The sequence below is a fragment of the Neopelma chrysocephalum genome, unplaced genomic scaffold, assembly GCF_003984885.1.
Source record: "Neopelma chrysocephalum unplaced genomic scaffold, ASM398488v2 Primary Assembly neopelma1_64, whole genome shotgun sequence".
Taxonomy (NCBI): Eukaryota; Metazoa; Chordata; class Aves; order Passeriformes; family Pipridae; genus Neopelma; species Neopelma chrysocephalum.
In genome coordinates this window covers 4,889,075-4,915,891 of record NW_020897721.1, presented here as the reverse complement: position 1 = coordinate 4,915,891, position 26,817 = coordinate 4,889,075, and the positions used below count along the sequence as shown (strand labels likewise).

Genomic DNA, 26,817 nt, shown 5'->3' with positions numbered 1-26,817 from the left:
TATTTAAAGGACTTTTGCTGAGGAGAAAGAAGGCAAGTTCTAATTATTTAATCTTGTCTCATGGGTTTGTGCTGTGGAGAAAATCTGGTTGCTTTTAATCCTGAAATCATTTTTGCAGAGATTGAAGCAGAGAAGGAGAATAAAGAATAAAGATGCATTTGATAATTTGAATTGCTTTTCTTCAGGTAGAATGTCTGTGGGAACTGAAGACCAAAAAATGCTGGAGTCCTCTGCCAAGGGATGATGACATGTTTATAATTTTTCAAAGAACTACTGCTGTTAATTTCACATACTTTAAAGAGGGAAGCACAATAAAAATTTTGGGAGACAAATTTGTGTTAAGAGGCGCATCTGTTGCATGTCTCTCGTGTTTCATGGCAAAATCCATCTAGGTAAGTTCAGCCCCTGTGTCACTGGTAACAGTCTCGTGTAAGGAAGGCTGTGCCTGCTCAGACCGCAGGTCCAGGCAGCAGGAGGTCTCAGAGGGCTGTCAGTGGGGTTAGTGGTGCTGTTGTTTCTCCTATCCCACTCTCCTGTTTGTTCATGCTTTTAAAAAAGGTGGTTAAGAAGATGGTGTAGCGAGTGTTTAACTCTGCGTAGAAATTACAGTGAGACTCTTAAGAATTTATCTGGGTTCAGAAAATAATTTAGTATCTATATAGAGGTTGGAAAGACTTCAGAGTGTGTGACTAACCAAGATTTTAGAAAGCCAGATTAGGAAGGATAATGAATAGTATTTCAAGGTATTAAATTTCTTTATATGAACGTACTAGGAAAAAAATATATTCTGATGGAAGCTGTGCTTTTCCAAATGTTTCCTATGTTGTAAGCACCTGGAAGATCAAGTGCACATATTACATCATTTCTTTGTAAGTAACTATTCTTTGTACTTCTTAGGTTTGCATGAGGTAACTGTTGATATAAGATCAGCTTGAAGAGGAAAGATTTATTCTAGCAAAGCAGGGTGAGATTTGGAATTAGACTTGGGAAATAAATATTCAGAATTAGCCTGTGGTTGATGCTGGTTTCTTTTCTGTTACTTTCTTATATCGTTGTTTTGAAGCTCAAAAAACATTAATAATACTCTGTCTTCTGGCTCCAGTTGATCCTGAGACGTAAATTAAGGCTGGTTTGGAGTGACCAGTCAATCCCTTCCTGATTCATTTTTGTAGCAAATTAAGAAGGCAATGGATTTTTCTCTGGAGCAGAATCTCTGTCTCTGTCTTTATTCTGTTGTTTAAAGCAGAATCCTTTGTGCCTCTCTCACCTGAATTTTTATTTGTATATTTCTCTCTGATTCCATTTAGCCATTATCATTGCAGGCTTAGTAGTAAATAGAGCTCTTTTACTAAATATAACTGTGGTACACTCACAGTTGTGTGCATACATGTGTAACATGCAAAAAGTGGAAAAAAACCCATTTTGTCTTGTGTTATGTGTCCAGATATGGTAAGCTGGAGGAAAATAAACCTGCACGGATTCGTTTTAATGTCCAATTCTTTCAGGTTTAAAATATCTTGAAAAATCTTAATTATTTTTAAGAACAGAGCAAGACTTTGCGAAATTATAGTATAATAATAGTTGAAAGGAATGTAAGGAACTCTCTCTCCTGGTGAAAGGCAGCATCAGTTATTTTGTTGAGACCAGGCCTTTGTCCAGTCAGGTTTTGAAAACTTCCAAGAATGGAGGTTTTTGAAACACAACCTTTCTATACAGTGTTTTCCAAAGTTTCACTATCTTCGTGGTTAACCGACTTTTATTTACATCCAACAGTTGAAATCTCTCATTTCAGCTTCTGCCTCTCATCATCTCAAACCCAGGGGTTTCTGTTTTCCCCTGCAGCTGCTGTGGGGCTGCCCTTTTGTGTCCCCAAAGCTCTGACTTCTGCAGGCTAAACAAGCTCCTTCCCTCAGTCCCTCCTCGTGGGCCTTGTGCTGGTGCCCCGGGGTTTGATCATCTGCACAATCCCTTGTTTGTCTGGAGCCCTCCCTAGAGACCGAGCATGATGCAGTAGAACAGAGGGCTCATTGTCATCTGGAGAGCTTTGTGGTTTTTAATTTGGGTATCCCCGTGCCCCCTGCCCTAAACTTTTTTTACTGTTTTATGTCGGTGAAATTATTCCGTGTACTTTTGGGTATTGCACCTTCTGTTTCTAAGACCTCTTTATTGTGCCTGTGCTGCACTGGAGGTGCATGTACTGGAGTTTGTTGAAGAAATGCCAGACCAATGAAGGGGCACTTAACATGGAATGGATGATATTGAATATGTTGAATGTACAATAACAATACAGGTATTGATGTTGCTTCCACAGAGGCCTTTTGCTTCTCAAGAGGATCAGTCCAAAAGCAGTCACTATTAAAGGAGTATAGAACAGAGTGATGGGTAGAAAAACAAACTTCAGGCACCAGGCACCCTCTCTAGGCATCCTGTTCGATGGTGCTCTAGTGGAGAAGTTTTTTCTAATGTCCAGTCTGAACATCCTTGTGTGTAACTTGCAGCCATTGTCACTTCCTTCCCCTGAAGAACTTGCAGGATGGTGTGGATATTGAGTACGTGGTCCATATGACTACTTCTTTTTTTCCTAAATGCAGTTACAGGTATAAAGTGAAGACCTGAAGACAGTGTGAGAAGTGGGATATTCCAGGATAAGCAGAGCTCTCTCTCTTGGAATTTCAGAACTCAGCAGTCGAGAAGGTCAATGAGGAAAGGCAGTGGCTGTTTGTGCAATACTACAAATTTAGGCTGTGAGTGCTTGACACACAGCTGTTTGGTAAGCTCAGAATTAGAACTATTTGGAAGAGGATGGCTGTTAGAGACTGCTGTGTAATCAGAAGTGGAGGACTGGTGTGAAGATGATGGTTGCAGGAGAGGCCTTGCATGTTGTAATTGGTTCCCTCTGCAGAAGGCAGTGCTGCTGAAAGGAGCTGGATTGGGTGCAAACACTGCTGTGTTTTAACTGCTTCTGCTGCTGCCAGCTGTAATTGTTAGGCATGTCTGGCTTGTGACTAAAAATGTGGAGGTATTTGGAGTGTTGAACCCAGGTTTGATCGTTATGGAAGTGACTATAAATTTGGGGTTGCAGCCAGCTTCAGGGGAAGTCTGTGATGTGTTCCATCCCAAAGGAGTAATGCCCTTAAAGTCTTCTTTGTGTACTTGTGATTGGTTTTTCTAATCGTTTTGAGCATTTGTATTGCATATTCTGTCATATTTCAACTTTCTGGACCTTTTTTGTTCAATTCCATCTAGTTCTGCAGTTTCTGGTGTAGCACAGATGTTGTTTTCCAAACTATTTTTGAGGTAGTTTATTTTTTCAGTCAGTCATCCACATGAAGCTGTTTAAGTCTATCCCATGAATTACTTCATTGATACAAACATCTCTGTGGTATAGAAACACTTGAGCTATTTTATTAGTTGTGCAAGAAGATGTGTGCTGGTGGCAACCACAGTGTAGTATATTGCTAATTCATATCCCTTTTGAATCCATAGCATAGTTGTCTGTTTTTCTGCCTGCAGTGACTACACCAACAGTAGTGGTTGTCTCTTCTTCACAGCAGCTCCACTTGTTGTCCTTGAAAGGTGAGATTTCCAAAGCATGCAAGCTAATATTCAATAACAAACACCATGATTTCTTTTCTTTCAGTAGGGGTTGAGAAGTGAATATATTCTTCTTCCCAGGTATTTTATTTTCAAATAAGTTTTATCAGTTCCTCCTAGCCTGTTGTCTTGTACACTTCATAAAACATTTTAATTAAAAAGCATTATTTGTGGTATTTCCTTTGTCCCTGTCCAGTGGGAGTTATTGGGATGAATGTTTCCAGAAGGCTTCATTTTGCACTGATTGCTGGGTGGTTCCCTTCCTACATCCTGTAGAGTGTGAAGCCTCGTCTCCGGAATGTCTGTCTGGTCCAATAAAATGTTTGGGGAATGTGTTTCTGTGCAATCACGTGGGGTATAAATCCCCTGTAATTGCATGTTGGATGCTGTACTCTGGCAGGATTATAAACACGTGCAGGCCTTTGCATATTGGAAGTTTCATCTTGAAGATAGGAGCAAATCCATGTCAAGGATTTTTAATTTCTCTTCTCCTCCATGTTGTTCCTGCCTCAAGGCAGATGGTTTTGGCTTCTCTTAAAGGACAGGCTTGAACATGTCTCAAATTTCTAGATGGATGCTGGGCAGCTGTACTGAGAAAGAAGTTATGTTGCTGTGATTGCAACATCTTAGGCCTTGGGCTGTATTGAAAAATAATGTCTCTTCTGCCGTAAAGCAGAAGCCTCCTTTTTGCTGTCCTGATGTTAAAAATTGTTGAAACTTAATTTTATTTTTTTTTAAAGAACTGGCAGCAGAAAGATGTGAGATGAGAGTAGCGGTGCTAAACAGTCAGTCTGTAGGTAAGAAAGGGGTGATGTTAAGTTCCAAAATACCTATTTAAGTTTTGAAAGAATAATTAGTATTTATTTTTAACTGCTGTAACTTATTTTCATATTTATGTTGTGTACCTCAGTGCCATTGTCTTGCATTTTTTTACTCTGGGCATTTTGTCTTTTAGTCCAGCTACCTCACTGGCATTAGGAAACCAATGGGGAGTGAGCTGGAAGTACAAGGCAGTTTGCTTTCCTTTTGTATAAAGTTTAGGTAAGATACTCGAGTAAATATTTAATTTGTAAACTGATTGTCCTGTTTTTTTAAGTGTAGATGAATGTACAGATTTCTAGTACTGTTTATTTTCTTGATTTTCTGATCTTAAACATGACTGCTTGTTTTACAAGTTGCATTTTTTAACAATGGCTATTCAAAATCTTTTCCTTCATAGGAAATTGTAGCAAATAGCCCTGGAAAGAACTGCAGGAGGTCTTTCTCTGGGCCTTTAGAAACCATATTTTTAACATCATTTTGTGCCAGCATATGTCAGAAGTACTCTATACAGTCTAAACATGGAAACTTGGCCAATTATTCTTCCCCGTACACAGATTTTTCCTGATGTCTTCTGTAAATCACTTTGACCACAATCAAGTCCATTGCAAGCTTTTCTGGTCCTCACCTTCTCTTATTTTAATATTTTTTTTTCTCCCCTGAACATGTGTTATGAATTTTAGATTGGTTGATAAGCTTCTTTCAGTCTCATTTTCCTCTGATTTGGGATTTTTAATCTTTGTAGTGGAGGATATTTTTAGCATATGATCATTGCTGCTTCTGAAGACGCTGTAACTTGTGCATATGTTTCTTGGAGCGTGGTACTCCAGAATGGATTTCTTTGGAGGCTCTGTCTGTATGAGGGGAGTAGAAAAATGTGGTTTGCAGTTGTGCTCTAGTTCATGCTTTTCAGTGCAAAGACATTGGTGTTTCAGTGTTGTGGTGCCAATTCAGATCAGCTTGCTGTTCACTGTAACTCGTTAACACCCTTACGTGCCCTTGGAAGTTCTGTGTTCCCTTGCCAAGGTTTAAGTATCTGTGTATTTGCCTTACACTTGGAAGTCTTGTTGCTGTTGCTGTGAAATGTATAAAAATGTGGTTCTGTGTCAGCTCTGATGGAGACATGAAACCATCTCGTGTGACTTTTCCTCCTTGCTGCTTGTTCACACAGGCATCCTGCAGTGAGGATGCCTGTGCTTCAAACTGCACTTAGAGGCACTTTTTGCCCTGTAGTGCTCACATAGTCTGTGCTTATCCTCCCTTGCCTTGCACATGAGGTGAGAAGAAGAGTAGTACACCCAGCTTCTGAATTTCTCTGCTGTAAAGGTCATCAGCTAAACACTGTGAGGGTGGTGTCACCTCAAGTTCAGGGCTGGTGCTGAAGCTTCACAGCAACCCTCTGTGAATGGGTCTGGAATCTTCATCTCAGGACAAGCCTGAGGGACTCTGTGACCTTCCTGTTCCTGCTGTTGCTGTGCTCAATCTGCAGTGTGATGGCCCTTCTTCCAGCGTGGGGATGGTGGGTTGTCAGAGGATATCAGATACCTTGGGCCATTTGCAGGTGGGATGTAGCCTTCAATTTGCTTTTTGAAGAACCTTCTAAAAGAATATTTGGATTTCTCTGGTGTGTGGCTGTTGGACAGTACTCTACTTTTAAAATCTGAAACCCTGTCTTGGCTTTACAGAAATGAACCAGAAAATTTTACTGTGATGTTGACTGACTCTCATCTTCCTTAAAGGATAGTCTTTAAATTTTATCTTTTTTTTTTTTTAATTTTTAAATTATTTTTAAGGGTAAAACCATATGTTGTTTTCCAGTCATGGAAGAAGGTCTTGGGACAATAAACAGATTAACATCACAGCCAACCCAAAACATGGCTCCGTAATGAGAAGAAACACACTTGGAACATCTTTACAGGAAGTGGATTAATGAATTAATTCATTAACACACTAGGTAGGTGTTTTTGATGAATTGAGTGTTCCCGATGGCCAGGGCTGGATGTCACCTTGTGCAGTGCTGCTTTGGAACACCAGAGGGTACTGTTGGTGCAAGATAAAAAAAAGTTTTTTCACACGGAGCTTGGAAAAAAGCTTTTTTTTTCCTCCTGATATATTGTTCATTGGAGCTGTTGACATTTTATTACATAGTCGTCTTTGGATCACTGCCTCGTCTTCATAGCATCCATTTATGGATTTACTAAGGAGTTTTGTGGACAATTCCCCAATTAAGTATGAATATTTTCTCATTATTTTTGCTGTCACAAAAAGTGCTTCAAAGATGTGTCTTCTGATACAGCTTGTTTTTCCTTCACTGTTGTGGAAGGACTGTTCCTTCCTTGTTCTAGATTGAGGAGTTGATTGTGCTGGAGCTTTCCAGAGAGGTTTTCTTCTGGAGATAAAGTATAAAAAAAGAACAGTAGAGGTTTGGGGATGAAGTTGCAGTTATTCCCTCTCTTGTGTTGGACAGCCCTAATCTCTCCTCCTGTGTTTTATTTACCACATTCTTGCATAGTCTCTGGCTGCTGTTCACTGGACTTGGGTTTTATTAGAATGTCAACAGGTGGGCTGTTATTTAAGACCCGCTTTTAAGGAATGTTACCACTTTGCCAGGGATCATTTTCAGTTCTGTGGAAAGGACCTGAGCTTTCCAAATCTTAAATTTCCTTCAGTATCAACACGGCATGTTGATTTTTTTGTGGCAAATCTGCTCTAAGTGACTACATGGTAACATTTTTAATAACTATTTTTGTGCTTCAACCAAACCCCTTGTTTCTGCCACTTAACCTTGATCCATCTATTTCTGTTCACCTGGTGGTGTGGCAAACAATGCTAACCTGCTCCAAACCAGCAGAAGACCAAGATGGAAAAGCATTTTGCCAGTTTGACCGTTCAGCCAGAGGAGTTCTTGTGATGGCTCAAAGAAAGGGACACGGGGGAAGGGGCCGAGGGGCTGTTTGGGGCTGTGGTGGGAAGCTGTGCCTTCTGTGACATCACTGTTTTAATTTTCACTAGCAGAATGCAGGGCATTAATAATCCACCTGCTTGAAATCTTCTTATGGGTGAAACTCGAGGGGGGAGTTTGTGGGTGCAGGACACATCATGTGGAGTATAATGAAACAACTGTAGAGAAACTGCCCGGATCCTGCAAGCTAACTCAGGTAATTCCTGGCCAGAACACTCCAATTTGCACACTGTTGTATTTAACTGGCTGCTTCTCTTGTGAAAGCCAGTAGTAAAGAACAGTTTATTACGGGTAATAGTCGTGACCTCAGCAGGACCATTGAATTTTCACTCCTGGACTCAAATAGTAGCCATTAACAATATATTTCATTATCCTGGGAAGGAAAATCTTTGTAAGCGAACCTTAACCTTGTAGTTATTACATTTATCCTGTGCTCTACTCAGGATAAATTCAGTTTTTCACTTTGAAACACATTGTTAAGACTTCTTGCCTGGCATAGCCTTGCCAGCAGACTGGAAGTTTTGTCTTCTTTGCAGTTGACTCCTCTGCATTTAATTTGTTCTGAATCCATCTCAAGTGAGTGGCAGTACTTGCACTAAAACCCTGAAAGCAATGCTGGTGTAGAACAGGGGTGTTTCTCAGTCACAAAATAGTTGAGACTCGGAGGCACCCTCATTGTGCACTTATTCTTTTTTATGTTTGAACAGAATTTTTTGCTTTCCAGTTTGTTCCCATTGCCTCTTGTCCTTTCACTGGGCACCTCACCTCTGAGTCCCTCTCTGCCGCCTTTAATCCTTCCCATCAGGTTACATTACTAAGATCCTCCTGAGCCTTCTCTGCTCAAGGCTGAACAATCCCAGCTCTCTCAGCCTCCCCTCACGGCAGATGCTCCAATCCTTTAATCATCTTACCCCGTTGGACTCACTCCAATGTGTCTCCCTTGCAGTGTGGAGCCCAGCAGTGGCCCCAGCCCTCCAGCAGTGCCCCCCCAGTGCAGAGCCCAGGGAAGGGCCCCCCAGTCCCCCTCCTCATGTATCCCAGGGTGGTGTTGGCCACCTTTGCAACCAGGGCACATTGCTGGCTCAGTTCAGCTGCTCCACCCGGATTCCCAGGTCCTTTTCTGCAAAGCTGTTTTCCAGTAGGTTGGCACCCAGCCTGTAAGGCAGAGTTATTCCTCCTCAGCAGCAGGACTTTGCATTTTTCTTTGCTGATCTTTATGAGATCTGTCTGCCCACTTCTCCAGGCCTTTTCCATATTTTTTTTTTCTCAGCAGGAGGCCCATATTTTCCCTATCTTCCTTTTATTGCTAAATTACCTGTAGAAGTGCTTCTTGTTCCTCTTCATGTCCTTCTCCATTTTCAACTCCAGGCAGGATTTGACCTTCCCAAGCCTGTCTTTGCACACTAGAGCAATGTCTCTATGTTTGTCCTGGTTCACCTGACCCTACTCCCACCTCTTGTGTGCATTCTTTTTATGTTTAAGTATTGTGCCTTTGTATGATTTTCTGCACGTTGGCTGTATGATTATTGAGCTTGGAGGAGGTCATTCTTCAAAATCAGCAAACTCTCCTGGACCTGTCTTCTCCCAAGGCCCATATCCTGTGGGTTTCTGTGAAGCAGGTCCCTGAGTTCTGCTCTCCTGAAGCCCGGACTTATGATCCTACAATTTGCCTTGTTTCCTTTGCCTTGGTTGTGACTTAAGGCTTAGTTCCCTGACTCCCCTGACTTGACCGTCAGTAGCATTAATATGCCAGTCTGCATTTACTGTGAGTTGAGCAAGTTGCATGTTTTAAACTGAACTGGCGTGTTTGTATTGGATATTTACATCTTGAGTGAGCCAGACAGACCAGGTCTGGGTAAGTGCTAAATGTTCCTGCAGAAGGCTGTACTTTCTTTTGGCGTGTTCTTAACTTATATTTACTGATACATTTGTTCCTTTGTTCCACTGATCTCATGTACCAGTGCTGGCACTGATGCCATTAGTCTCTCTGATTCCAATTGCTGGACACAGATTTACTTTAGAAAAAAACTTCCATCTAGTTAAATGTCATTAAAGTTACTCCCTTGCTAGACCCTTTCCTATTCCCTTAATGGGGCTTATATTTGCACAGCCTGACCATACGCTGGGTTTTTCTGAGATCATGGTGCATTTCTTCCTGGTAAAGCTGTCCTACCCTGTATGTACCCACAACAGAAAAACTGCACAACCAGCCTAGGAATTATGTAGGCTGTTCTGTTTGCTACAGCTCCAAAATTCGTTCAGTATCCACGTGGTCATAAAAGTTTCATGTACCATGGGTATGGCCAAGGTACAATGGGATTCTGACAAGAGGTCCAGCTGCTTTTTCAGGAGTGGTTTTCTCGTTGGAATTTATCCCATACCTTTCCTCAAGTTCTGCATCTTCTCCCCACACCCCATTATCTGTAGGCAGTGGCTGTACCTGATGATGTTAAAGGAGAGTGGATACAGTGCTCTTAAATGCTGTACTTCTTACAGATCCTAGTTAGCATCCAGTATTCCTGGTCATCACAGATGGTGAAATACTGGCAAAAATGCTTGCAAAGTGATTTGAGGAGGCTCTGCTTGCTGTCAGTCACTACTGCCAAATTAGCTTAATTAAAACCAGCTGTTAGAAAGTGCTCTGCTGCAACTGATAACTCTGATTTCCTTCTCTGGAGTGTCACTGGGCCCGGGGCTGGTGATAACGAGCTGCCTGGATGCAGTGAGGATCTTAAGGTGGTTGCAGTTCTCTTCCATATGTGCAATTTTGAAGTTGGCCCTAAATCCTGCTTTTGGCTTGCGTTTTTCCATATGGAGTGCTTGGCCTTGAGATGCTGGGCTTTGTGTATCACCTTGGATAAGCACCTACGATGGTCAGTGTTGCCATTACTTGATTTGGTTCGGGAGAGTTGATGGGAATGTTTGTTTTAGTGTGGTTTAGAGTGAATGTCAATCCTGCCTGAGAAAGATGCTCTTTTATTAAAGTTTAAAAACCTCACAAAACCAAAAGAAGCTCTTCCCTTGCAACCAAACCCTGACTTTAAAAACCAACAGCTTTAGGCCATTTAGAAACATAGAGTTTGCTTTCTCAGAGTGATCAGCAGGCCTTTGTGTTTTGTGAACTGCTGTCTCAGGCTTCTGCAATATTCTTCTTTTGTAGAATGCCCTGTTCATTGCTGTCTCCCTTCACTTAATCCTCTCCTCTCTTTCCCTATCATCTGTTCATCTGTGCAGGCAATTTCACAGTCAAACTTGGGGCCAAAAAGTTGCCAACACTGATGACTTGTCACAAACCAAGAAGAGGCCATTTTCCATTTCTGTACTGATCCCAGACCTGCCAACATCAAGCTGTTGGGTTTTTTTGCCAGTCAAATCAAGTTGTGTTAGATGAGGCAGCTGTTTTAGAATACGGTTAATAAAATGACTGTTGCCTTTTACAAGGAGTTCTGCGAGTGGAGTAGTCCAAAATTTGTGAAACTCTAAAATTTGTGAATCCCAGTGAGCCTGTGAAATCCTGGCTGGGAGCACACTTCAGCAGGTGGCTGGAAATGCTAATAAGGAATGGAGTCTGTTGTGGAACGCTGTGGAAGTTTTGTCTTTCTGAGATTACAGTGGATTTTCTTTGTGGAAATTGAATTAGAACGGGAGTTGCTCTTGGCATCTCTCAATTTCTGAAGTTTCAGCTTTTGGTGAAATACAGTTGGCAGTTTCACAGGATCTTAATAAAAAAAAATTTGTTTTGGTGATGCTGCCACTACTGGATGCTGGATTACTGTTTCTAAGCAAGCTGTTCCCCTGTCGTGGTATTTTCATTGGAGTAGTCAGATGATGTGGGTTGTTTTTTTCTTTCTGTTTTTGGGGTGGGTTTTTTTGTTCAGTTTTGTTTTCTAGAGGCATTTTGTTTGCTTGTTGCAAAGGTGCAAGAGACTTTGTGGCTTTCCCAAACAGGGTCACCCAGTGTGTTTGGATGCAGTGTAGTTCTCTGCAGTTCTCTGGTAATTTGCTGCCTATTCCAGTTTTGCACACAAGCTTTGTGTCACTGCAAGCTTCAGGCTGACGGTCAAAGATCTTTTAAATACAATTTATCCTTGGACAGTAAATATTCTTGTAGCTAGAGGTGAGACTGGCACTTTTTTTTGTCCTTTTGCTCCTTAGAGGAGTGGCAGCTTGGTTGTGCTTTTAGTCACTGCTGACTTGGAAACTTCACTGTGAGTTATTTTTTTAAAGAAGGCTGACTTACTTTGTGAAACACTTCAGTGAGATGCTCAGCAGTTTAATTCCATTGATCCTAGACTGGAACCAATGCTTCTTCTTATTTAACCTTCTGGATGCCTTGGAATTATTTTAATTTTTTTTTTCTCACTGGCTTTTTTCTCTGCCAAGTGCTGATTTAAAGGGATTCATTGTATTTTTGTATGTGGTGTGATAGGAGGAACACTTTTCCTTTAGATTGTCTCCAGCTGTATTTGTCCAGGGGCTGGGTGATGTGGTGATCAACTTCCACTCCTGCAGCTGCTATTTCAATAAGTTTTTCATTGTCCTACAATTTCTGCACATGGAAATGAGGCACTACTGACAGGATTTAGTCCATCTCTGGGTTATTTTTCTTATGTTTTTATGAAGCTTTTTTTTAAAAATTCAAATCGAGCACGTCTCTAAAAGAAAATAATAGGAAATGAGCATCTCTATATGCACTGTTCAAAGTTACTGTGTTTGGGAGGGGGGGGCCTTTTTTGATGCTTTTTCCTCTTGAGTGTGGGAGCTTTCATAGTCAAGCAGATACTTTGGTAACATCTTTATTTCCGATTTGCTTGTGTTGATGTTTGGCTTAGGACGTGAAGGCTTTTGTGTAGACATAATACCCTTTGTGGACCAGTTAGTGTGTCTGTAAGGCAAAGACAAGCTGAAGGCACACAAGCTGCTCCTCAAACCATTCAACTGGGGAAGAACTTATGCTCAGTGTCTCTCTATGTACTCCACTACCTATGAAATCACATACTCTTCAGATTTTGGAATCAGTTGTGGCGATGCTGTTAAAAAACTAAACGAATTCCCCCAAATTTCCCCCTGGCCCCAAACTGCAAAAAAAAAAAACGTGAGTGAAAAATGGATCCAGCAGACTTTCTGTTCAGTATCACCTTTCATGATAATAAATGATCTGGGTCGTTGTAATGCAGAAGAAATTCAGACATGGCCATTTTCTAGAGAAGATGCCTACGAAGCACTTGTATTCAGAAGATGTTTAATGCTCATACACTTTTCTTGTACCTTCCTCCTTCCTGTCATTTGCTTGTGCTCTGGGCAGAGACGAGAGAGATGACAAGTATCCCTGTAAAGCTGTGCATGTGACCTTGCTGGCAGTTATTCTGGCAGCTGGGACAGATGTTGTGTGCTTTAAGGCTTTGGGAGGCTTTTGACCATTGGCTTAATGTCGTAAGTTGTAGATCATTTTCAAACAAACTCAAGAATGTGAGCTTCCTGATGGGAAGTATTTGTATTTCTGCTTTTGAGAAAGGAGCGCTGGCTCAGAAAAACCAACACACAGAAAAAGGTTTTTCCATGTGAGGGAGGAAAAAATAGTTGAGTGGTTCCAGTAGGCGTAAAACCCAGCCAAGGCTATTAAAATAGTTGTTGTCCTGATTGTCATTAATTGCATACAGATATCTTTGTAAAAAAATGAATAACATGCATCAGCCTTCCAGAGCTCTCTGATAGTTGTGTGAGTATATGTAAGTTTAAGACACAGCTCTTAGACTGTGTTTTGTTAAGGTAAAATCCCATGTCCGTATTTAATAAAAATGCTACAAGAGTAAAGCAATTTATTTCTAATCATGAATGCTTTAGATTTTATAGTGTCTAAGCTAACAATATATATTTTGTTTGCAATATGAAAATACAGAATTAATTTTCTTTGTGCCGTGTAATTCCCCAACTGCCAATATCCATTTTCTTTCTTGCCACATGGATTGTTATCTTAGAAGAGAGAAATTTTACTGTTTTGTAATTTATTGTATGTTCCACTGTGGAATTTGGGACTGGCCTGACTTCGTGCTACAATAATAGTTCAAACTAAAATATGGAACTTGGCTTAGGAGATCACAACCTCCTTAAAATACTGAGATTAATGAAAGGATTTCTCTCCATCAGGGAGAGAACCTCTTGGATACCATCTTTCTTGGTAGAGTTTGGCCTGGGTGTTTTTGTGACTTTATGGAGTTCTGTACCTTCTCTGCAGTTGTGTTCCTCAAAGCCATGTATATTTTGATTCAACACCTGCAGCACCTTGATCTCCCCTTCTCCTTTGTATTTGGGAACTGTCCATCCCTCTTCTGGAAGGAGCAGTGGGAGAGGCTGATGCTGTTGGTCATCCCCTGGAACAGGGAGCTGTGATGGACACAGAGGAGCTGCACATGTTGGATGCTCAATGTGTTGGTCACATCACTGCAAAGTTATGTAGTAGATCCAAATAAATACTGATCTTATGAGTAAAACATACCAGCCCTTCTTGCTACCAAACAGTTATTTGGGCCCTGCTGAAGACAATAGCAATGTAATATCCTTCTGAAGCATTTGCCAGCTGGCGCAGGACACCACATCTTTTCATTCCATTCATTCACTGCAGAATAAATAAAATTGGCACGCTCAGACCGTTTTAAAAATACATCTGTTCAGAACATGAGTGTTGTTTCTTCTGCAGTTCATTTGCCACTTCACTACAAATGCCCTGATGAAAAAGGAGCAGTGCACAAAACAGCAAGTGTAAAGGTTGGTTAGGTTCCATGAAATTCATAAATATTCGTTAAAGAAATATTACTACATCTTTCAAGTTCTGTATCACTAAGAGAGTTATATTTTCAATTAAATTACAGGAAATTGAGAGGTGATAGAGAATTACTTTCTGTTTACAATGTAACAAGTTGATCTCGACGCCACATTAAATTCCCCAGACAAGTGATAATACTTTGCTATATCTATTCTTGGCTCTCAAGCCTTTTATCCAAGGGTATTTGGAAAAAAGCAGATTGTTTATTTTTATAGATGAGAAACAATTCAATCAAAGGACTTGTTCAGGGCTGCAGGGCTTATAGCAAAACTGCCCCTATTGGCTGTGGTTTAGTTTGCCCATGAGTTTGCAGAGACAAGCTCTGAACCAGCTGTGCCTGCCCTGCCCAAAGCAGAGCTTGTCCTGAGCCTCAGTGGGCTGTGTCAAGGTTCTCGGGGTGGAAGCTGGATGGCCCCAGGCTGAAACACAAAAGGGACCTGATGTCTGGGCAGAGTGGAGGGCCAAGGAGTTTGGGCTCAGATCTAATCTTGGCTATGAAGTCAGCTATCAATAAAACAGTTGTGTTGGGTCAGCCACGGAGACGGAGAGAGAACCTACTGGCCTTCTTTAGTACTGTGTGCTTTATAGTGGTATTTAAAGAGATACTGGCTAGAGCAACACTGCAGAAACTTTTCACTTTGTACAGTGCATAAGTGAATTAATATTTAGATAAGAATTAAATTTTTCCATTCTTAGGATATTTCACAGTGATGTGTGTTCCCAAATGAGGGTGCATTTTCCCTCACAGGTACATTATCTGAAACAAACACCAGCCCATTCCCACACCTCTGTGCTGAAACAAGTATAGCCAGGTGGCACACAGGACAGGAATTCACATTTAGTGCAGCCTTGTTTTAAGACAATTTATTAAATCCAGAATTTATTGGAAATGTTCTTTTCTTTACAATAAGATGTTTCCTGTTGCTGAAGATGTGTCCTGTTGTTGAGTGACTTTTTCTTTCCCATAAAGGGACTAAGTTTGAACTTTGAACCTGGGTCTCCTATCAGTTGCAGACAGCACTGGACTGAAACTCTGCATGTGTCTTGTTTGCCAAAACTTGCAGTCCCTTTATTTGCTGCTATTATCTGTCACATCTGTGATTAGGAAGCGTGCCTGTGCTTCGTGTGTGTCATCATCATATATTTCTTATCTTAGATATTGAAAATGTTAGAATTACACTGCTCAAACAATACACTTGAGATCATAACTCCTTGTGGTGTCTAAACATGGGAGCACTACTGATTGATTTCCACAGAGTAGGTCTTTACTTCAGCAAGTAAAACAATGCATTAGGAAGTGAAGGTTGCCCTGTCAAGTAGTTTATAAGTGCAGGCAGTTGTTGTGTTTTACTAAATCTGAGGAAGGACGTTCATGCTTTAGGTATCTGAGATCTCTGTGAAACAGAATTGAAATTATTCAGTCCTGTTCAATTCCTTGGGTATAAGAATTATCCAGAATGTTGCATTGTCATGATAAGAATGGGTCTTAGTCAAAATATTTTTTCTTTGGGGTAGGAGATGTTCTAAGGCAGATCTTCTTGCCAGTAGCATGTTTTTTAAGAATGGCACTACTTTTGTGAGCTTCATTTCCTGACTAGATAAAACATAAAAATAATTTTTCTTATTACTTATTTCTGCATCAGCAAGTTATGAAGAATTTTATGCATTAAGTGTTTCTTCTCTGGTATGTGTCACGTGCTAGAATATTGATCTGAAATAGAAAATAAATTTTGATCCTGTCCTTTTCAGTACTGAGCCGAAAAAGGGAGACAGCTGAATGACAGACCCTTATGGACAGTCTTCTAATTCTGCAGTAAAAATAAAGCACCTATTTTTTTTCTTTTCATTCTGACTCTGAATCTAAGTTTTATTTGTTAATGTTACTGCAGTTGCCATCCCCATTCCATCTGATGGAGCTCTGCAGGATATCTGGTCTCTGATCAAGCTCTGGAGGTAGAAATGACATTAAATGTTATTAAACACAGGTTGCAGTTCTGTGGGAGTCCATAGGAGTATCTGGAGAGCAGGGATATGGAAAGAGAAACTTGCATGGATTATGCATGGAAAGCAATGCAGACCTCAGAGCTTGATGGTCTGAATGAGGATGTGCCAAATTACAGCCTTATGTTGTGATGGATTCTCATATTCCCTGTTTGGCTTGGCCTGTGGAGTGTATTGCTGTAATGGTATGTGGTATTGAGGCTGTGTTAAGCCTTTATTATTAAACTCTTATAACTCCTATGGGACTGATGGTTTGTGGTTTCTCAGGACCACTTCCAAAGCAGCACACAATCATGTTATTTTTTTTTCCCGGGGAAGTTACTTTATTGCTGAAGTCTGGTTTTGCTTGCTTTTTTTTTTAAAAGAAAAAAAAGGATAAAAGAAGTTATTGGTTCAGCTTCTTTGGTTTCCAATAGGATAAGACAAATATCTACAAATCCTTGCAGGGGGAATCTGTAAAAAGCAATAAAAAGTTAGTGGCTTCTCAGAGGGAGTTACTATAAAAGTCTTAACTGAAATTCTGAAACAGCACTTAGGTAAACATAGAGTTTATATACAGTTCTTGTTTAAATGTGAATTATATTTGCTGTTCTCGTTCTGTGTTGCCACTGTTTGTTTTCAGTTTGTATACTGCATTTTCATCAATATGTGATCAAAATAAGGACAGTATTTGTATTGGAAGTGGGTCCATGTATTTGCTTTTACATGATTTTAGGAACTTAACACAATTGAATTTAAGAGCTGTTTCCACACATTTCCAGTGCAGTACCCGTATGTAAAATGTTTATCTTGTGCTGTGCATCTTTCCCTCTTGGAGTATGAAACAGTTTATTGGTCAGGATCATCGCTTATTTATGAAGACCCAAATCTTCATTTATTTTTCTGTTTAGAAACCAGACTAATGGAAAAGATATGGCAATCAGTAAGGAGTAGCAGTTAAATAGTTGTTTGGTGTCCAGAAATGCCGAGAGCTCAGGTGCACAATATATGCAGCAAGATGAGTAATTTAATTTGCCTGTCTTGGGGACGGGGGAGTGTGGTGCAGAGTTATCTGGGCCCTGAGAAAGCTCATGGTTAACAAAACAAACAGGAGGAAGGACCTGAAATAGGGGACACGGGAGTGAAAAGTGGGGGGTGTGTGTCAGGAGATAACACAGCAACACTTGAAGTGCATCCCTTGCCTTGAAATACAATCAGGTCACATACCTGGATGACTTAGCTGGGCTGTGGTGTAAGTGCAGAAGCAAATGTAGTCACCTCAGATTTTCAGGTTGGGGTTTTTTTTTGACTTCAGGAGAGAGGTTTGAAAATCCAGTTGTGTTCCTTCAAAGGCACATTCAGCTCTGTGTCCAGCATGGAGCGTTGCTGGAACCAAGTTTAAATTTGTTCCCAGAGCAGCTTTGGGTCTCTGCACAGTCTGTTGGAGCTCTTGGTTGCTGGATGAAATGGGACCCTTGTGTTTGTTCAGAGCAGTCAAGCTGCCCTGTAAGCAGGGACTTGGGCAACACTCCTCCACACTCCAAAGGGGCTGTGATGCAGTTGCATTCAGATCGCCCTGCACAGCACTGGTTTTTGGGGGATGATGGAGCAGATTCATGTGTTGGTCTGATTTGTGTTGCTCTGTCTGGATGGTAGGAGGTGAGGGGAAGTGACCCAGAGCATAGATCCCAATGCAGCTTTAACCCAAAGTTGACACAAAGTCACCCAAAGCAACTTTGCAGTCTGGCTCGTGAGGTCTCAGCCATCATTATTCCTGGCACTGAGAGCCTTCTAAATGAGTGTTTATGCTGTCTTCACTTCTTCTGATGGATTGAATAAGATCCAGATTTACATTTGTATTGTGCTGTATCTTGGGGTTTCCTTATTTTGTTTTTAGAACTGCTGTAGTCACTGGAATAAAGATTGTAGTTAACGTGAAAACAAGGTGTAAAAGGCTGGCACTGTGGTGTGTGCAGCCTCAAGGTGTACATACTGGCAAGTTACTGTGTGCCAAATTTCATGTTTTGGGCATAAAGGCTGCCCTTCAGTTAGAGCAGGATAAAAAACATCTAAGCTGCTTTGTGGAAGTAGGTAGCTGAAAGTTTGGGGACTGCTCCTTCAGACATGAACACCTCTTGGCACCTAAACCAAGGGCCTGTGTAAGTGGCTGTGTTTTACACTGTGCCTTAATAAGTTTTGAAAGATAAAGCCTTTGAGGATTGCCTTTGAAAGGTAGAGCAGACTCAGGGGCTTGGGGAAAGGCATTGGACACAGACTGAGCAGCCACTTTGTCTCAGAAAAAAAAAGTCTAGAAAGTCTGGAGGATTTTGAGCTGAGCGATGACTGGAAGAGATTTGAAGCTAGAAGCAAAGAAACATTTCTTCTTATGTTTGTGAAAGCAGGACTCTGTGTATTTGCAAATAAATCTGGCTTGCCTCAAAGAAGAGCTTATTTCCATCAAATTCTGACAGAAATAACCTGTTATTCTGAATTTGGCTGAATGTGAAAAGCTGTCTGGGTAGAAGAAAGGTGACGCATGATTATCTTCTCAGCTTTTTTCAAGTTTATAGTATCTTCCCTTTTGAAGTGCTAATGCCAGAAATAAACACAGTGTTTTAATAAAGATCTATGGTTTGTGCAATTACTTGTGCAGGTCGAGGGGGAGTTGACTCTAATAGAGGTTATTCACAGTGAATTTGATGTGGAAACTGTGAAACTAGTAGTTGCATGGAGGACTGGCTTGGAAAAGGGAGCTTACTCTGCTTGTAAATTAATTTTTTTATATGAGGAAGATAACATTCTTAGTTAAAGGAATGAAATATTGTGCTATTTTTGTGGGCTGCAATAATGGCATTAATTTGGTTCTTGCAGTTCTTTTCAGCCATTCTTAGATAAGTCCTAATATTTCATGTGCAGTGTTTGAATGCAAAAGATATTGTAGGAAAATTAACAACATTTAAATTTGGCATTAACTACAAAGCAATACTTCATGATGATAAAAATCTCAACAGTTTTTTAAAAGTAGAACCCCACAGAGATACTTTAGAATTGATGGCAGATGAAGTTAATGCAGTTAAAATGAATTAAACTCCTTGCTATTTAGAATAATATAATGATGTCTGAATTTTATTCCCAAAAGAGGAAATACAGTTGTTAAGTCCAGATGGATTTTTATTTTTACTGGAGTAAGTTTTGAGACTAGTGATATCTTCTTTTTTTAACGTTACTACCATACTGTTGGAATTCAGACAGCATAGACCTTCTTTTTTAAAATCGTTTTAAACCCAGTTAAGTTAACAGTCTTACTGTGTTTATTTTGAAAATTAGCACTTTCATATTGAATTTTTAAGAGTTGGAAAATAAGCACGAGGATGATGTACAGTGTAGAGAAGCCAAAGGCTCAGTCCTGTGTCAAGGTATTGTCTGAACTGTCACTGTGATTGTCACCTGCTCAAATTTGGGGTGATGCAGCAGGAGCTTAAACTCTTTGCAGCAGACTGAGTCTGCTTGGGCTTGGGCTTTTTGCCTTGCACTGAGGGCTTGCACCTTGGCAGCATTTGTGGTGCTGCAAATGCCCCATCGTATAAAGCAGTGACAAAAAAGTGACAGGCAAGGCCTCTAAGTGGGGACAAAATATTGGTAATACATTTGATAAAAAAAAACTCTCTAGTCCACCGGTCAAAGCATGTTATGATTCAGTTTTGGTAAGGTCAACCAAGCTTATTAGTCATAAAATGAAATTGTTTTCAATGAATTGTAGCTACTCCATTGGGTAATGATACTGCATACTCCATTGTTCTGCCTTCACTAGATTCCTCTTGTTTTGTCTGGTTGGTGAAGAAGTTGTTCTGCTTCCTGGCAGAAGGGAGCACGAGGCATAACTTAAGCAAAATAACAAAAAAATGTTACAGCAGGAAATGGTGCTGAAAAAAAAAAGGGGGAAAATGAACTTGTACTCTTGTGTTACAGATTCAGTGGTTCTTTCCTTTGACTCCGTTGGACATACAATAGGCTCAGGTACAACGTTGTGTTCTTCTCTATCTCCCACCTCATGACAAGGCTTCTACTTAACTGGACATGGTAGCCATGTTGGGAGGCAGGCCACCGAGTCAGAGTTTTGTGGGAATCAACCATCCAGCCAAAATGGGTAAATAGGTCCTAAGTGCAGTGGAAGTATTCAGTTGTAGTGTGACCCGAGGATTAACGTGCAGGACTCCGTCCGTTCCCCAGCGAGGCAGGTGACCCGGACACGTTACATCGCTGGTGATGCAGTTTGTGCTTCTCTCCTCATGTGAAAGGCATTAAGATGATGTCACCCACCAGCTGAAGAAAAACTGTCCCATGCTACTAGGAGAGTTTCTTCTCAGCTAAACAAACATTCGAGTTATTTGGGGAAAGACATCAGGAATGCTTCCAGGAACAAGAAGGTGAAAGAGTCGTAACTAAAAAAATAGGGCAAGAAAATTTTTTTTTTTTGGGGCAGAGATTGACCAGCATTTTCAAACCCCAGGGCAAATCCTTCCCAATCTAATTTCCTTTGGAACCTGAGCGTGACCTTCAGTTAAAGTGAACCAGAAATCAGAAATTCTTTTGTGTTGGGGCCACTTCATTAAATCAATAACTATCCATTGGACTGTGTGTAATGCACAAGCTGCAGCCAAGGCACACCACAGTGAGCATGATATTAATGAAATTCAGCTTACAGTGTATGTATAATGATATATGAAGGGCAAGGGAAAGCCTAAGAATTGCTCTTTTAACGTAAAACCCCTAAACATTTAAAAGATGGGGGTATTTACCATCTTGCAGAAAAGACAAACCTTCCCTTGGATTATTTTTTATTTTATCTTGCTTGCCAGCCTTTCCTCCTAGATTGATAGGGGAAACATGCTGCCTTCCAACATAGCACCTGTCTTCTGCCTGCACAGTTTGAAAGAGAGCCTGCTGCCTGACACTAACAACAAAGCTTGAACACATTTCTGATTTACTAACCCCAGAGCTAGTGGAACTTGCTTTGTTTAAAACACCCCAAATGTTTTCTACTCTCCCCGTATCTTCTCTAAAACCTATATCTGGAAATAGATCTATTCTGGGTGCATGGTCTGATGTGGGAGTATCTCTAGAGTGCCAAGTGGATATGTTGTTGTGTTTATGGCAGGAAGACACCCTCTATTAATTCTCTTTTACTAATTAATACGTTATAACTGAAGCGTGTTGTTGCCTGCCTCCTTCTGTATTGGGTGTTAGTTTCTTTAGTCTGAAAAAGTAGGGAGGAAGTTGCCTAGGTGTGAGGTACAAAATCTGCGAGTAAAATTCAGGGATGGATATCTATGGAGTTAACCATAAATGTTGTGTTATGATACTACCAATAGGAAAGTAAACTTAGTTATAAAAAATAGTTCAACTGCTCTGTGTCTTTTGGATTTCTGTTAATATGGAGGGTGGGAGATAAACCACTGGACTATCTTGGTCTGTTTTAAAAGGACCAATCTTTGTTCTGCTTGCATTTTGCAACTCAAGCTTGGATTGGTTAGGATTTAAGACAGTAAGACATGATCTTTTGTAAACCCTTTGTAACAAGACTGAATTTATTCATTGAAGGAATATGAAGAAAACTCATATATTTGAGAAGGGAGGCTCAGAAATTTCCAGGAGAGCTGTATGTCTTTTGCTTTCATGTTTAGTACTTTGCATTCTCTGTGCTGCAAACTTCACTTTGCTCTGAACTGATATGTGTTAATTAGATGTCAAGATGTGTGATGTCTGTCCAACTGAGGGATAGCTTTCCTTGTTGAACAGGAAGGAGAGAGAGAAAAACTGTGGCTATTGTGCTTCCGCTGTCCAGCCCATCCCACCTTGCTGCAGACCCAGGAAAAGACAGAGCCCAGAAAGAACCCACAGAAACAATGGCAGCTCCAGGCCCAGCCATTCCCAGTAGGTGATGTTTCAGGTTGGGGTAAGAAGGGACTAAGATTGCATACTTTGAAACATAAAATTACATATACCTTTTTCTTTATTAGTCGAAATTAAACAGCTGAGAATAGTAGTCTCCCTGTTAAGACTTCATGCTGCTTAAAACTGGTACTCATTGACTTATATTTGCATATTAAACAGCTTCTTAGAATTGCTCTTTGGTACTTGCTAGTCATGCCATGTGAAGGGCAATGTTTTGTTGCAACTTCTGTATCTTATTTGAATTGACTGTTTGTCCTTATCCTGGCTTTCCCCTTAACTTTGTCCTACATGCAAATCTCAATTTTCAGGGGATGCTGAAAATCTGTCCTTATGCAACTCAGATTAATGACACTCTCTGGGTTGTTCTGCATAAACTTTCTGAACCGAGTGCTCAGAAATTCGTTTGGCTATGGAGTCTTAATGTCCTGCTTCACAGGAGATGATTAGAGTAGAGGACGTGTGAGCCAAATGTGCTTGGAGTGAGGCTGAACCGTGAGGTTCATGCCGTGGTCCAGCCTTCACAAGTCCAGCTGTTTTTGTGATTCTCTTCACGGCTGTCCATTCCCTTGAAAGATAAAGTTTGAGCAGCAGAGATAAGTGTTTCATGTCATGTCTAGGCCAGTGTTGCAGCTGATACCAGAAAGGAGGGTGTCATGCTCTGAACTTGGGAAAACATTAATCAGGACACACAGTGTTTGAGGAGACCTAGATTTCATTCACTTGCCATAGACAGCTAGTGCTCATTTTATTTTTTCTTCCCTCTCTAGTTGTTTTATTTCGTTGCTACCAAATCAAACTTTGGACCTTGAAAGTCAGATTTATATCCCTGCTATTTTTGTTCAAGACTTTTTTCCTGCCTCCTGTGTCTGAGAGCAAGTTAAATTTTTCTTCTCTAAGCCTCAGAGGGTAGGAGTGCATTGAATGTGCCACTTTCCCATTTGCTACTGTGCTTGCTGGAAGTACTGAGGTTCTGAATACCTTACAGCTGTAGGCTTATGCTGTTGTTAGACATGTTTGATTGCAGTACTGACCACTGGTTCAAAGCAGATGTTCTCACTACAGGCTTAAAAGATGCTAGTTCTAACATCACAAGCTGCCAAGTGTGACCTAGGTCTTGTTCAAATTGTTCAAATATATTAACTCTTCCGTTGTTATTGCTTTTTTCCTCAATTTAATTATTAACCCTTATGGAAAGTTTGATTTGATTTATGCAAAGAAAATAGATCTTTACACTTTGGTTTAGAGTAGCATATCTGCTGCAGCTCATGTGCTTGTGAAAGCCCACATGTTTCCAGATGCTGAGTTCAAAATGATAGTGGAGTAATCATCTGAGAATTTAAATCTGTGCTTATTTGGGAGTTTGCTGTTAGTGATTGCTTATGTCAAAGTCCTTAACTATTTTGGGAGAAACTGTGAGAACTATGAAGGAAACTTTCTCTGTTTTGTTCAGCTGCTGAAGATGCTCAGATAACCATTTTGTGAAGGATGAGAATAACCCTGTGTCTGTCCTCCCGAGTACAGCTCCAGAGTGAATTTGGTGACTGCTTGCCTACATTTTGGATGGAGAGTGGTATGGATGGAGGCCAGGAATAGAAATACAACTGAAACCACGAGGTATCAAATTGGTAGAATAGTAGTAGATTCCTAGTATAAGAGAAAAAACATTGGTGACTTGCAGAAGATTCCTCACTGTTCATTTGCTTTCTCAGTGTGACTCTGATAGTACAGATGGCTACAATTTCAAACTCTGATATTTCCCAGATTTCCAGGTTAGTGGAAATTAATTTAGATGTTATGTTAATTAGTAGAAGTTGTGAGGTCAGTGTTCTTGGTTTGAGAAAAGCAACTTAAATTTGAGTTTGGAGCTCATGTGGCTCTAATGTGTTGGGGTTTTTTCCCCCTAAATTGCGTTTCTAACTGTCTTAAGGCTACGTGGTAATGATGGGAAAGGAGAGATGAACTTACTCTGCTGCATTTTTCTGCATTCCTGTAAAGCAGAAAATAAATGGGAAATATTACATATTTTCTCTGCTGGTTTTAGTGGCTTTATTCTGCAAAAATCCTTTTCCCCTTTCATTTTTGATTAATGAAGTTCTGCTTCATTCTTTATTTCTTTGAGCTGTAGTCTGTGGGAGCTGCTTGAATCTTTGCCAGTGACTGTCATGAAGCAGTTGCATAGTCCTTATGTGGCTTTGCCAGCACGTTCAGTATCATCTGTCTTCTTATTAGTGCTGTGTTCCACCAATTGAAAATACAGCTGTGAATGAGTTGAGGTGCAAATGCCAAGAAGCAGCTTTAAGAATACGTCAAATTAAAAGTATTTCAATGCAATGTTTCTCTCTCATGTGGCATCTTCTCTGCATCAAGTCAGTACATCCTGTAAGTCACTAAAAGCCAGTATGGATTATTGCTTTGTTAATATTGTTCTTGACTTTTATTAGGTAATATGATACAATTTATGGAATAAAGAGTATGTTGGAGGACTCAATAGGGCAGCATTAACTCCATGGGCCAAGTGGATTCATGGTAGTAAATGAAACAACTGCTTAGCAAAGGTTACAGTCTGGCTTGAAACAGATGACTCTCTGGGAAAAGCAAAAGGGCATATGCAGTTCATAGGAGGAAATGTTTCATCTTTCCATTGGAATCTTTCCGAAATTCAGCTTAAAGCAATCAGTTGCTTTGCTACCTTTGGAGGTTGCTACAGTTTTATTAGGAAAAACAGTTATATGGAGATATATAGTCCATGTAAAGGTAACCAGAGCCTTTTAAAATGTAACATCCCAGAATGACCTCTTCTTTGGTTTACTGTACCTGTGTTGGAGGTAAGACAAGCAGGCAGAAGACTTTCCTGATGGATGACCCATCCAGCACTACCAGCAAGTGACTGCCTGCTTGTTCTTTCTGTGCCTGGGGGATGAACAGTGTAGTTGCAGTGTCTAATGGAGGAGACCCCTCTGGTGTGTTGCTTTCCTCAGGCTGAAAACCTGGGCCAGGTGACTTTGGAGGTCCCAGTTAGGAATTACAGGGGAAAAAAACCCAAAGCAAACCACCTTGAAGGTATAGAGGTAGAAATTACTGCTAAATCAGAAACATTTAGTATCCTCAAGATTTTAGGTGTCAGGAGGGCATGCAGCAGGGCTTTGTGACTAAAGACACATTTCTTCCCATCCCGCTTTGAACTCACAAGTTTGTATTTCAGTTGTGCTGATAGTGCTTGGTGTATCGATTTCCACTAAATGTGGCTGTTTTCAGCAGGTGCAGTACTTGGAAAATGAGTATTGAGCTTGGTGCAGCAGGATTGACATCTTTAGACAGTTTGCACAGTCTGTGAATATACAGAATAGACGTGAATTTCCAAGTTTTGCTGAAAGAGTAGTTTAGCAAACCCTTTTGCTCCCCGGGAAAAAAACCAGGAAACCTAAGTGAAGCTATATTAAAGTTTTTGAAGAATTAATTTTTTTTCACACATGGTGGAAATGTCAAATGTGGAGATGGTTCTACACAGACATAGATTGATGAGGTACACTTCTAGTGCTGGGCAGCAAGGGCCAAGCACTGAGCTTTACAGCTGTCAGTTCTGCTGCTTTTGTGTATTTTTATGGAGCAGGGAAAGGCACCAAGGACTGGGCTTTGTCTTGCCAGTTTTCTTGGTGTTCTCCTTGATGTCACTTGGACAACCTGGGGAAAAAAGTTGTTAAGTGTGTATGCAAAAGAGTAAATGGGGGTGAGAAGGAAATTGGAGCACAGACATGCATACAGTCTGTGCAGGACTGTGTTGAGGAGCCCAGGTGGCCTCAGCTTTGCTACTTATGAACTTGGCTTTGCACTCTTTTTTTTATTCCCCAGTTATTTAAATAGCCTCAGAAGATAATGCTTCCATCAGTAAATTCCATCACTGAAGAGGTTAAAGTGAAAATCCTAAGGAAAGGATGCAACATTAAGTCTTTGTTTATCCAGTATTGTGATTGTTCCTCAGTAATCCTGAGTGGTATTTTTTTAACCCTGGAATAAAAGGTTTCTTTTGTCCTTTTCAGTTGATCCATTTAACATGAACTTTTTTTCATTAATTCTTTCTTGTCTCTTGAGTTCTGGCAGAATTGCTTTACATCAGCTGAACTTTTATAACTGTCCATATGTGTTTTCTCAGACCAAGGTGAATGTGATGCGTTTGACCTTTTTTCATTGCAGAGTAAATAATTTTACCTGTGACCCTTGCCACAGATGTGGACAGTGGCCAAGGCTTAGTCCAGTTGGAGCCTCAGTTCTGCAGAGACCAAACTGCACTGGACAGGATGAAGTGTATCAGGGTGGTCTGAGCTTTTCTTGGTAGGACTTCTGTTTCTTGAAAATCATGCTGATTTCTTTGACAAACAAACATTTTGAATAAAATCTCTAAAATTGAACCTTCTGCCTTCCCTCCTGTACTTGCAGTTACCAGTTAAACGCAGAACTAGAACTGCATATAGCCTGTCTTTAAAAAAAATAATTAGTTTTCTATTTCTGTGGACAGAGTTATTTGTGCTGTTCTAAGTAGCTGTCTGCTAAAAGGAATAGTATCAAGTCATCAGTGAAATTGGTTATATGTAGTTTGAAAGGATAAAACCAGTGAGCCAAGTTAATTCCTGGACTGTTGATTTCAGATTAGTAGCACAAGGGGAAAATTTTGTCCTTTTTTCTTCTG

At 40.5% G+C, this 26,817-nt stretch overlaps 1 protein-coding gene across 9 annotated transcripts in view; it reads left to right on the top strand.

Moving 5' to 3' along the window:
* ST3GAL3 (ST3 beta-galactoside alpha-2,3-sialyltransferase 3) overlaps positions 1-26,817 on the top strand; it is a 179,640-nt gene that overhangs the window by 23,356 nt on the left and 129,467 nt on the right. For 3 of the 9 annotated variants that reach the window (XM_027683106.1, XM_027683103.1, XM_027683104.1), the window contains exons 3-4: positions 20,148-20,195; positions 21,961-22,116. The exons of 2 other annotated variants lie outside the window; for them this stretch is intronic. In XM_027683106.1, the coding sequence (XP_027538907.1) occupies positions 20,148-20,195; positions 21,961-22,116 (204 nt within the window). Of the gene's footprint in view, positions 1-20,147; positions 20,196-21,960; positions 22,117-23,583; positions 23,748-26,817 lie in introns of those variants that run through there. 4 more of the 9 variants (XM_027683105.1, XM_027683112.1, XM_027683110.1 and 1 more) reach the window with 4 other exon arrangements.